The 12,365-nt window shown below is 49.5% G+C and overlaps 1 protein-coding gene across 6 annotated transcripts in view; it reads right to left on the bottom strand.

The window, feature by feature from the left end:
* The window catches only part of Capn8 (calpain 8), a 64,186-nt gene that overhangs the window by 10,049 nt on the left and 41,772 nt on the right, over nucleotides 1-12,365 (bottom strand). For 4 of the 6 annotated variants that reach the window (XM_063271979.1, XM_063271982.1, XM_063271981.1 and 1 more), the window contains 4 exons: nucleotides 11,044-11,219; nucleotides 7,214-7,225; nucleotides 6,306-6,454; nucleotides 4,474-4,681 (listed from right to left, as the gene is read on the bottom strand). In XM_063271979.1, coding sequence (XP_063128049.1) covers nucleotides 4,600-4,681; nucleotides 6,306-6,454; nucleotides 7,214-7,225; nucleotides 11,044-11,219 — 419 coding nt within the window. In that variant the 3' untranslated portion in view covers nucleotides 4,474-4,599. 6 annotated transcript variants of the gene reach the window in all.

The raw sequence follows: 12,365 nt of genomic DNA, 5'->3' as shown, positions 1-12,365 counted from the left end.
CCTGGTTGCAGTGTTTTATTACGTCAGCAGAGAAGTAACCAATATAGATAGACAGACGGTAAGGAAGGAGTCATGCAGAGGGCCGGCAGTCCAGCAGGGTGCTATGCCAGATCCAGAGTTCCTCTCTCTTCCTTTAAGACTTATTTTAATGTTACCTCTCTATAGGTGTGGGGAGGGGTATGTGCATATGAGTGATCATGCCCAGAGGCCAGAGGTATTGGATACCCAGGAGTCGGAATTTCAGGTTCCTACCTGGGTGCTAGGAACCACACTTGGGCCTTCTGCAAGAGCAGTATACACTCTCCGCTGATGAACCATCAATCCAGGACCCTGAGCCTTGGATGTTTGCTTTCAACCCTGAATCACTTTCAGAGAACAGTAAGACAGACACAGAGAAATCTCACACAGGGTGGGTGTGGAGAATGTCCAGGGACTTTGCCAGCAACCTCATAGGAATCTGAGTTCCAGAAATCATATGAAAAATGTGAGGCTGTTTATATGTGCTTTCCTAGCTCTCTCTCTCTCTCTCTGAGAGGGAGGGAGGGAAGGAGAGAGGGAGGGAGAGGGAGGGGGAGAGAGAGAGAGAGAGAGAGAGAGAGAGAGAGAGAGAGAGAGAGAGAGGTAGGTTAAGGGGCAGACCCTAGCAGATGTAATGGGACAGGAACTGAACTACCAATCGCTGCTTACTGGAACCGGTCTGCACGCCGAGCATCCACTTTCTAATGCTAATATTAAACCACCTAGGACTGTTTCGTGGGCCGTTTCGAAATCAGATGAGAGCTAATGCATGCCAGCCCTTTAAAAATTACAAACCATTCAATGGACGCCTTTGACCAAATACATTCAAAATGATCTCTCAGCCATCACAAGAAAGGTCGAAAGGGAGCGAAAGCTCCCCACGTAGCCTGAAGAGTTTCCAGGAACCAAAGCCATTGCTAGGATGAGCACACAAAGCCCAGGATAGCCTAATGACGCTGTAATTTTAGGTTACGGTTGTAGGAATGGTATTCTCCTTACTTACTGCCTGAGAGGCACATTAAATGAATTATCTGGGACCATGCTGTGAGGTCATCTCGTTACTGTATGCTATTCACTACTCGCAGATGGGGAAACAGAGAATTAAGTAGCATCACAGAAAGAGAGGACCAGAAAGATAGTACAAGCCAGAGGTGAGGGGGGATTGCCGCAAAGTGGTGTCTTCTAGACACGAGAAGACTGACACATCCATGAACTCACAGTACCTACGCTGCGGTTACCTATACAGACCTGTGCAAGACAGAGCCTGTCAACTCACCAGAGAGACTAGTGAGAGGTGCATGAGATCCTTGCCTGACTGAGGAGCTTTGGAGGCGATGGCTGCTGACTGGGGGAGGGGGTCGGTTTTCTTCAGCTGTACAGCCATGGTAGATTGCTTATGCTCTAATGAACGGCCCCACTCCCATCTCTCATACAGGCAGTGATGATGACATTCAGTGGGTTATGTAGGAGGGGGAGGAGGAGGATGGGGAGGAGGAGGATGGGGAAGAGGAGGATGGGGAAGAGGAGGAGGAAGAGGGGAGGGGGAGGGGGAGGAGAAGGAAATGAAGATGAAGTTGGGAGAGGCTAGAGAGGAGAAATAGATGTGGATATAATTAAATACATTGCTAAAGAATACAGAAATCACACACGTGCACACACACACATAAACACATACACACACACACACACACACACACACACACACACACGCACGCACAGTGGCAGGCCAAGGCCACATAGCTAATAAGTGATGGAATGAAGGTTCAGACCCCTCTCTGCCCTTCCCTACCATCCTAGGTGTGACAAACAGAGATTGCTGAAAGAACGACCAGCCCACGACTTGGAGACTTGTACGCCCGTCTTGGAAGGCCATGAGACTTCCTGTCTCCATCCTATTCTCTCAGCCTCCAGGGCTGTTTACCTACCTCTTCCAGGAGGCTACTGACCACACCATCGCACACAAAACACACAAACCCAAAACCACACATGTGACCTTTAGAAGAAAAAGATGATACTTGTCACACATACAATTTAATTATTTTTTCAGAAGGGAAAGCATTATATTTGTTTCCATGATGTACTCTAAAATCATTGGGCAGAAATCAAAACAGACTTGCAATTCTGTGTGGCCTACACCAACACGCTGTGGCTCCTCTGACGATCCTGTGACCCCCAGTAAGAATGATAAGACTCCCGGAAGTAACAAGGCTAAGCTACCATCAGCACCCAGAGTTGAGTTACCAAGAGCCCAGGAAAGGCTGGTGCTAAAGAGAGGTGCTTCACAAGAGGGCTGCAGGTCCTGGGGGCAACCACACCAAACAGAGACTAGCATAGTAAGATTAAAAAAAATGACAGGGCATTTCCTGCCGGGCAAGCTCATACCCAAGCCCCAGGCATATGGATCCTCAGGTGCCATGTTCCTACTCAACTGTAGAAACGCAAACTTACACATTTGATTATTTCCAGTAACAGAGCATGTCTATCCCGGCGCCTTCGTTCCAAGATGGCAGCTCGGCCACTAGAGGGCACTTTGAGTAGCAGTTGCACATAGACACTCAGTCCATTTAGGTGAACAGTGGATGTAGCTGGACTGGACTTGTGTTGGGTGAAGACATCCCCCACCCCTGGGTCCTGCCCCATGGAACAGAAAGAAAACACACACACACACACACACACACACACACACACACACCCCACATGCATGAACACACTCACGCACACCATGTGGGAAGGAGAAGAAATTGAACTCATACTTCAAACCCTGCACATTTTTCTGTGAGTATGCATACAAACATGTGTGTGTGTGTGTGTGTGTGTGTGTGTGTGTGTGTGTGTAGTAGTAGTAGTAGTAGTAGTAGTAGTAGTAGTAGTAGCAGCAGTAGTAGTAGTAGTAGTAGTAGCAGTAGTAGTAGTAGTAGTAGCAGCAGTAGACGACTAGTGGACAGCCTCTGGTATCATTCCTTAGACACTATAGTACTATGTCCCAAAGAAATAAAATGCTACCGTTTTTGATATATAAAGAACTCTGTCAAATCAACAAGAAGCTTGAACGTCTGCTATGCAGTAGTGTGAGAGCTTGGCCCAATAGGATTGCATACCTCATGAGGGTGTCCAGATACAGTATCCCCAATTTCCCTGAAATCCAGACAGAAATGAGTTAAACATGAAAAAGCAAGTTCAGATAATGGTCCTTTCAGGGACAATTTCCTCTTAAGGGGATTCCACACCCAGTATTTTTAGCTCCTGGTTTTTTTGTTTTTGTTTTTGTTTTTCTTACTGTATGGCTGAATTCCTATAAGGAATCCTTTACCTCTCTACTGCCCCAACATACAACCCATCCTAAGTTTCATGGAATAAGGGGTTCACTGGTCTCCCGCAGATCCTAGAATACTGAACATTCTGAGACACACTCCTGCCCGCTCCTGTGGCCGCTCTTCTCCCTTCTGAAAAGTTCACTGCTGAAGGTTCTGCTGGCCTCGTGGGGGCCTGAAGTGAGGAGTGGGGACACGGTGCAGGGTATGCAGTGAGAGTGTGCTGTGTGCTCAGGCCCTGTGGTGCGGTATGGGTGGACGATGCACATGGCATGTGGTACATAGGATATGTATATGGTTTCTATGCATCCATGAGGATGTCCTGTGTGCGATGTGTAGTGAATGAGTGTAGCATATTTTTGTTATGCGTTAGTGGTATGTGTGCATAGTATGATATGTGATATTGAAATGTATGGTGTGTGTTATGCAAATAATGTAAGGCGTATGCGCATGTCATATGTTGTGTGCATATGATGTGGTGTATATAATATATATGTGTGGTTTGTGTGTTGCATGTTTGTGTTATGTATTGGATGCATGCGCTGTGTGTGTGCATGATATACATGGTTCGCATGCTGTACATGTGTATGTTTCTCAATAGCATCTACATGGTGTGCATGCATGTATAATGTGGCGTGTATAAGTAGTATACATTTAGCACATATGTCACATCTATGTCTAGTGTATATGACACACATATATATAGTGAGTAGGTTGTATGTAGTGTATATAATTGATGTGTGTGGTGTATGTACAAAGTATGTGTGTGCCGTGTGCACTGCCCTAGCTCGTCAGCCTCTGCCAGATGGTAGAACAGCTGGTTAAAGGCTCTTGTTGGTGCCCTTTCTCCCCAGCCTCGGGTTTCTGGATGAGGAAACTCCCAGCCCTCTAGAACAAAGTGGAGGCAGCAGGAGGCACACCCAGAGAAGGTCCCCGGGAGGTGCCATACTTTCCAAACTTCCTTTAGGAGCATCAGCTAAGATCCTGAGGCAGGTCACTTAACAATGAGGTCCTCCCAATGCTGCACTTCCAGCTGGGGCCTAACTCAGAAAACATCCCCTGATACCCCGCCCACCCCCGACACCCACCCCGTCCCCCCGACCCCCCCCCACCCCCCGACACTCAACAAAGTAGACGCACAGAGCCTTGGCCTTCTTCTCTGAGAACACCCTCAAGCAGAAGTCACCATCCTTGAAGGGCTCGAAGGTGGATGGCACCACCAGGTACTGTCCCGGGGGGAGTCGGACCCTGCTGGACACCTCCCGAAGGTTCATGTAAGTGCTGGAGCAGGTAGAGGGCTGGCGTCCCAGGAAGAAGTCCCGGCCAAGGTGTGCATCCGTGTGACTCTCCAACTGCACAAATCAATGGGCAGAGTCAGTTTCTCCTTGGAGTTCAGCCCCACCCTGTCGAGTTAGGGGCGATTTGCTGTACCTAATGTGTAAGAATCAGGAGGCTTTTGGTTCAGTCACGAGCTAGCTCACTCTGTGTCAACCACCAAGTGGTCTTGGGGTGTCCTACTGGCTGCTAAGCCCAGTGAGGCTGTGGCCTTAGCTGTGACTTCAGCCAGACCTTCTACCCTCCCCCAGTTAAACGAAGACTGGAGCTCTGGGTGTCTACTGTGAGCTTCGCATAGTTCTCCTCATGATTCCAGCAGCAAGCACCCACAGCTGTCTCTACAAGAACAACATGGAGTCTCACAGTCCAGCTGGCCCTCAAACAAAGGGCTCTGCGAGGTGACTAAAGTGACCAGACTCTGAAGAAGACAGACAGAGGAGGCAGCTACATCCAAGCCTGATTGCTGGCCTCCTGGGGGTCAGGACTCTCCCACAGACAGGGTAAGATACCCCCATGAGTTTGTTGTGAGGAGTGGGGAGGCTGCTTCTGTGTGACACAGGCTAATTACTGACTGCGGAGTGCTCTAAAAACACAGGTGCCAGTGTTGTTAGTGCTGTAATTACCCTCCCCAGAGCCCTCTATCCTTACAATCAATCTTTATATGATGCCCGTGACAGAGGCAGGTGCAGGCAAGCTGCAAGGGCTGAAACACCCGCCTTGGAGCGGTCAGTGTCCATACATGCTCACCAGACCCTCCCCGGATCTCAGTTCTGCTGATCAGGGGAGAAAAGTAGGCCCACCTGTCCCTCTGTCGTTGCCCTGACAGGGACTCCTCAGGGACCCTCCCAGGTGGCAACTAAGTCAGCCACAATGCTGGGATTCCCTCTGAAAATGTTTACACCCTGGACACGAGAGAGCTGGGGCATACCAGCAGGACCTTAGCCAACACCAAAGTGTGACAAGCTCAATGTCATTCTTGCTGTCCCTGGTGGAGATGAGGGAGGAAAGAGCCCAGAGAAAGGCACAGTCAGTGCAGATGGGCAGTTAACTATAATCTGGGCTTGACAGGGGAAAGGCAAACAGAGTTTCTGGAAGAATCCAAGGGTGGAACCAATCAAAGAATCCTTGGGAGGCCAGAATGGGACCTGGAGCCACTGAGGCAAGAATCTGGTTTCTGTTGTGCTAATGGAGACTCCGTCCAGTTCGGGGTCAAGGGTCTCTGGCCTTCACACCGCCCCTTGATGTGACTCAGCTAGCAATGGTAATACGGGGATCAAGCAGATTCAACTGAGGGTGATTCTCAGAGTGCAAGACTAAGGTCAGCAGAATCCTACAGGGTGGAGCATGGGCAACTCCTTAGGCCCACCCTGGACCCAGAGCCAGGGGTTATAGATGTGAAGCCAGGTGGTCTGTGCTTTACCAGTCCCTCCAGGGACTCTGAGGTAAGTTCAAGTTTTATCAGAAGACTCCTTGACACTTGCAGATCACGCCAAGGGCACTGTAGATGCCCCTGGGGGAAAATCCTACATGTGCACACAGGACCCCACACTCCATATCGATGGAGCAAATCTGATGGGAATTTAACTCGGGTTCAGTTTCCGTTGTTTTCTAGTACTTAAAACAATGCACCAGACCACCCACCTGGGCCGTCCCCTCCATGATAAGTGGCGTGCATCTGTGATCCAAGGGCAGGACAGACCAGTAGTCTGCAATCTGGGAACATAGCCTGGGCCCAAGTCTATGAATCTGGACCCTGCTGGTCTATTTACACTCCTGATCGTGCTGAGAACCTGGGAGAGGAGAGGAGGCTGCAGCGTGGTACACCCCGGTCCATAATTAGTGTAACTGATCCACATCAAAGCCCAGCCATGAGAGTCAAGAGGCTGGTTATAAACCTACAGTGCCTGCTCTCTCCTGACCCCAAGATGCTGCTGTGACTTGCTGGGACTTGCTGGGATGCCGTCTGTACACTAAGACTTTTAACCATCCCTAGGCTGCAGCTGAGATGATGCTGGGCCAGCATACTCTGGGTGGGGCCTTGCTCTGTGCTGACTGTACCCTCCCATGGGGACATGCAGGTCCCCTCTCAGGAGTGCTTCCAGACCCCTACCTTCTGAGGTGAGTGGTCCAGGTGAACAAGACCCAGGAGGTTAGAGGGGACCTCAAACCACAAGGACATTATTGATAGGATTCCCCAAGCCAGCTGTGAGCTGCTGAGGACCATGGACCAAGACAGAGCACAGAGGGCGAGCATGGCCCTTCCCTTTCTAACTAGACACCGGGGCATTTGTTCCTGCTGGCCAGACAAGAAGGGTCCTACAGTATGCTGTAATCACCTTATTCAGACCAACCCACCATGCACGTGGGGGCAAGGGTCACCCCTGCTCTCTTCCCACAGACCTGGCAGCTGGGACTTGAGCTCGTTTTCACTGGCTCTCAGTGAGAACACCATATCCTTGGAGTGTCCACAAGAGAAGGAAGGAGCCAAAGACAGGTGTGCCCTTTCTTACCGAATGAAGACCACCTCCATCCAGGCAATACTCACGTACCTCCTTGGGAATCTGCAGGCGAAAACCAACAAGAGCAGGTCACCCGAGAGCTCAAACCCTCCCCTTGTACATCTCTCCCTACACCTTTCAGGCAGGCCAAGCACAGGGAGGGAGCTCGTGCTGAGGCGAGGAGTGGCAGGCGTTACAGAACTGGGAAGTGATGGATGGATTCAAAGCAGACTGCTGAGTCCTGGATCCCTGGGGCTGGGTTCCTACCTTTCACTTTGTTTACTAATTGTGTAATCTACCGGGATCTCCCAAATGCTTCAAACGTAATAACATTTGAGCTTAAGCTGGATTCAAGGTCTTCCAAGAGACTTCCTACCCTAGTCTTCCAGATCAAGGAGTTGGCTGGAAAGAAAATTCCACTCAACTTGACGTCATAATTGATCCTGTCTTTGCCCATGGTGATCCAAACTAGCCCTACAGGAAACTCCTCTGGGATTTTAAAATTGGAACTAACGGGCCCCTTCCTTTATGATAGTGACATCTAGCCGTGCGGAAAGCTAGACAGGAGAGTGGTACTGGTGTTAGAGAGAGGGATGTGGAGAGAAAGCGTCCCCCTAGCCTCTGACTCCCTCACCCCAATCATCCTCTTCCCTTTTCTTTGCCTGCATGTGATGGTGAATTCTTTCTCACTAGCTCAGCTGCAGCTCTCTGGGGAAAATCAAAGACATCAGCTATGGAGATGAACTCTCAGACCCAGAGAGGGAACCCTGCTATGCCCACTGTTCCCGAGCCAGGCTAGAAAAGAGGACCCCAATCCTCCTGTGCCCTTCTTCTGCTGCTGCCACACGGGCTGTTTGAACCAAAAGAGCCTTAGGCCCATTATGCAACTGCCTTCCACTCTGAGAGTTGGCTGCATCCTCTGAGCAGAACCACAGTGGTCAAGGGACACTGGCACTCCTCTAGTTTGAAGTTTAAAACACAATCAGCCATACCGAGGCCTCACTGCCCCTGCCAGGAACTTTCCTAATTACCTTGGCCAGCTTTCTCTCAACAACCTGGACGCTTCTGGCAATATACTTTGAGTCCACCTGGCCCTGAGTCTCCCAGGCCAGATAGGAACAGCCACTGCCCACACAAAGACTGGAAGGGCAGCCATCTGTGAAATGCAAGATCCTGAGTGGGTGGCAGGAGAAGGGCTCTCTAGCCTTCAGGGCTGCCTGGCAGCTTCTCAACTGGACACAGGTTTTCAACCTCAGGCTAGAGTCCAGTTTCAGGCAGTCCCAGCCAGAGAAGGGTAACGCAGGGGTGAGTATGATATTCCTAACTAGCCAAGCTCCTCTGCACATCCTAGCTGCTCTCTGCAGCCCAGCTACTCCCTACACCCAAAATGCTCCCCTCACCCAGACTACTCCCCTCACCACAGCTGCTCCCTACATCCATCTCCTCAATTTGACTTTAAAGTCAATCTGCTCACACACTCTAAGCTCTAAATGATATGCCTCCAGCGACAAGAAGTGAGACCACAGATCACATACCCTGGTGTATTTCACAAACAGCTATAATTTGATACACGACACTGACGTGCCGTGTGCATTATTTATTGGTGCAAACACCACACCATGCACAGCTACTGAGAAAGATCGCTTTGTTGCTCTGGCACAATGAGGAGGCCTGAAGGATAAAGCACTGGCCAAGCGTCCTTGAGTGGCTCACTCTGTAACCGCTCCTGCTAGCTGTCAGTTCTCTAGGACTGTCACTGAGTTTTAAGCTATCAGGGAGCACATGGCATCCCTTCAGGCCACAATGTTCTTTCTCTCTTTGCCACCTTTGAAACCCAGGTCATTTTTTGAAGACCCGATCAAAGTCTCCTCCAGCATGAAGCTGAGGAGCCCACACTCCTGCGGTGGAACCACCACTGCAGACCTCTCTTGTCAGCTGAGTAGGCTGGGTTTCCCGTTCCTGACTGTGAGCACCCTGAGGACAGGAACCCTGTGCTGTTCCTCAGGGTCACCAGCTTGTAGCTCTTCACATGGCACAGAGTAGGTGCTCAGGCAAGTTTGCCATATTGGGATGCATACACGACGAGATGGATGTGGACTGGGCTCCTATCTCTGTAAGCAGCGAGGATGGCTTTACAGTATTTATGTCTAGACAGGGCTGGAAGAGCTAAGTCTGAGTGAAAAGGAGCTGAGTTAATTTCAATTCTTTTCCCTTGCAATTAAGTAGCAATTCTTTTCTACCGCCATTCCTCCAATTACACAGACACAGACACAGACACAGACACAGACACAGACACAGACACAGACACAGACACAGACACAGACACAGACGCACACACACACACACACCCCTCTGAAACCCCAAGCTTAAGAATATGATCAATGAGGCTGGAGGCTTGGCATGAGCTTGGCAACTGAATTTTTCTTTGTTACAAATTTTATTACAATACTTGGTGTTACAATGTTTATTTTATGTGCACTAATTTATACTAAGACGTTGAGCCTCCCAGCTGCTCCCAGTCTTTTAATTAGAGCTGTATTTTTACCAAGAAATTCATTTATAATAAAATCATACCAAAAACAAACACACACACAAACATGTAGGATGACGTCATTAAGCAGCAAGGCGGGTCCAGGATAAGGCGTAGCCTATCACTGGATGAAAAGGAAGGGTAGGCAGGGAACAGGTCTAGGAAGAAGGGAGGAGGAGGAGGAGCCAGGGGAATCAAGATGGAGATGGTGAAGTGATTCCAATCCAGGTGGACTAGGTCAACTTTGTCTTGTCCAGGTGGGCGACTTTTGCCTTTATTAATTGGCAGTGAATTCATTCTGTGGATGTATTGTGGATTGAGTGCTTAACATGTAAATCTGATTGTTCGGTTCCAATTTTTTGAGTCTTGATTTTACCGGGTGGGTGGCTAGAACCAGAGAGTTCCTGGCTGGCCAGGGCTGGCCAGGGCTGGCCAGGGTGACTAGCAATGGGAGTGAAGAGACGGCTGGGGCTAGAAGACAGCTAGGCTAACGTGGCGTGGTGCCTCACTGAAACCAGCCGCCGCTGAGATAAATTAAGGTTATTTCTATATGGACGTACGGTGCCAGAACTAATGCCAGGGAGTGACCAGGGGCCCAGCGTGAAACGGTGACACGAGGGAACTGGTCATGCCTGTTTTTTATTATTACCGCAACACAAGTACACAAAACCTGAGTCCCGTGGGATACACTGTATGGAGTCTTCGCCTGGGTAAAGGGGTAAATTACAGCATGGTCCTAGCTGGACTGTGAAGACCTGAAGGCTGGATTTGCTGTATCAGGAAGACAAAGTCCACGGAGGGATAATCAGTGGAGAAGCCTGGCATCCTGAGGCAGAGTCTGAAGCCTGAGACAAGAACCAGCCATGTTCCTCAATCCAGAGACCCTGGAACCAAAGGGGCTGTACATGGGTCTCTTACCTAAACTGGTGGTTATGAGTTCCGAGTGACTCCCTATGGTCAGAAGAAGGGGCTGGTATACATTTGGCTTCTCTATCCACATCTGGAATGCATTTTACTGCTCAAATGCCTTTCACCTTCATGTTCTGGGCTCCTATATCTGAGACGCCTCTTCTCGGATAAGAGTCTAAAATGCACATTTACCCTGAGTTCTCACTGCTCTGTACCGTGTAGTGAACTGTGCATCCGAGTGTTAACAGACAAGATTATAGCCACAGGGATGAATAACTATAGAACCCAAGCTTCAGTAAGAGTTCTAGAGATACAAGGAAGCAAAGACAACACCTTAATAAGAGAATTTGAAGAATAGGAAAGATGCGCTCCAGTTACTGACCAGAACAACCCGATCAAAGACATCGGTATACCGTGACAGAGGAGCCTGACTTAGCGATACCTGGTAGACAGCGTAGCCTATGCTGAGCATGCCCTGGCCGATCCTCTTTTGACGTCTTCGATTCTTCTGCATCAGACCCAGCAGCACGGTACAGCAGGGTTCACTGGTGCCCTCCTCCTGGTCCTCATCCACCTCATCCAAATGGATTTTAAACTGGGGGTTGGTCCAGTACGTGCCTGGAAGTTGTGCAGTGATGGTGGTTCAACAGGGGTGAGGGAAAAAAAAGAGGCATCATCCCAATGAAAGAATAGCACTGACCAGATTGGCATAGCGGGACTGGAAATCAGTCCTCCTACCTCCCTGACCCGCCCCACCAGTAGATATTTAGAACATCTATCTTATCAGCTTAGTCAACCAATAGCCCAGAACCGTCTGAGTGGTAGTATCTTGGGCTGCTCTGGACTGTACCAGGAAGCAGTATCTTGCCTTCTTGGAAGCCTTTCATTTCTTCCTGTTCTTAGCTAAAGACTTCACCTGGAAGGAGCTGGTGGGTGAGGCAGAGTCCCAGAAGAACCAAAGAAGCCTCTGCCTGACAGTTTGAAAGCCATCTGACTGCCATGTGCCCCACCAAACCCAAGAGAAGCTCCTGGTTTGAATTTTAACCCCACGAGGCCCTGAGACCTACCCTCTGCCCCTTAGCCCAAGAAACCTCCCAGGACATTCAGTCTTGCAGCCTACTGATGAGACACAGGCCCTTCCACACAGGTCATTTAATAATGTAAGAGGAACCACAGTGTCATTAAGCATTCCTGACTCACCACCTACGGATGCTGAAAAGGATGCCTTCTTGAGCCGGGGACATGGCTCAGTGGGTAAGGGGGCTTGATGTGCAGACAAGAGGACCTGAGTTCGGATCCTAGCACCATGCCAAATGTCGTGGCTATGACTGTGACAGTAAAACCACTGCTGTTAGGGAATAGAAACAGGGACTGCTGGCCCTGCTGGCACAGCTCCAGGTTCATCGAGAGACCCTGTCTCAAAGGAACAGGGTGGGGACTGATCTGGAAAGACACCTGACATCTTCTGCAAGTGTGCATCCACACACAGATGCACAAACCAACATCCCGTGCACACACATGACGTCTTTATTCAAAGGCAATTTTTGAAAAATATCTCTTAACTTAGTAACTACCCAAGCTGGGGCATAGAGAAATCTGAGAGATCAGTCTTAGGCACCCAAGAGTTCTATGGTGGAGTTGAATTTAGAGTATAAGTGAAGAAGACAGGCCAGGCAGATTTCGCCATGCTAGGCGAATTTGTCAATTGTGACAAAGAGTTGGGGAGGAACGTTTGTTTTAGGGGGAGGAGGGATTATGGGTGTT

This window comes from Rattus norvegicus, chromosome 13, assembly GCF_036323735.1.
Source record: "Rattus norvegicus strain BN/NHsdMcwi chromosome 13, GRCr8, whole genome shotgun sequence".
NCBI lineage: Eukaryota > Metazoa > Chordata > Mammalia > Rodentia > Muridae > Rattus > Rattus norvegicus.
Note: the sequence above shows the minus strand (reverse complement) of the source record. Positions and strands in the feature narration are given on the sequence as shown.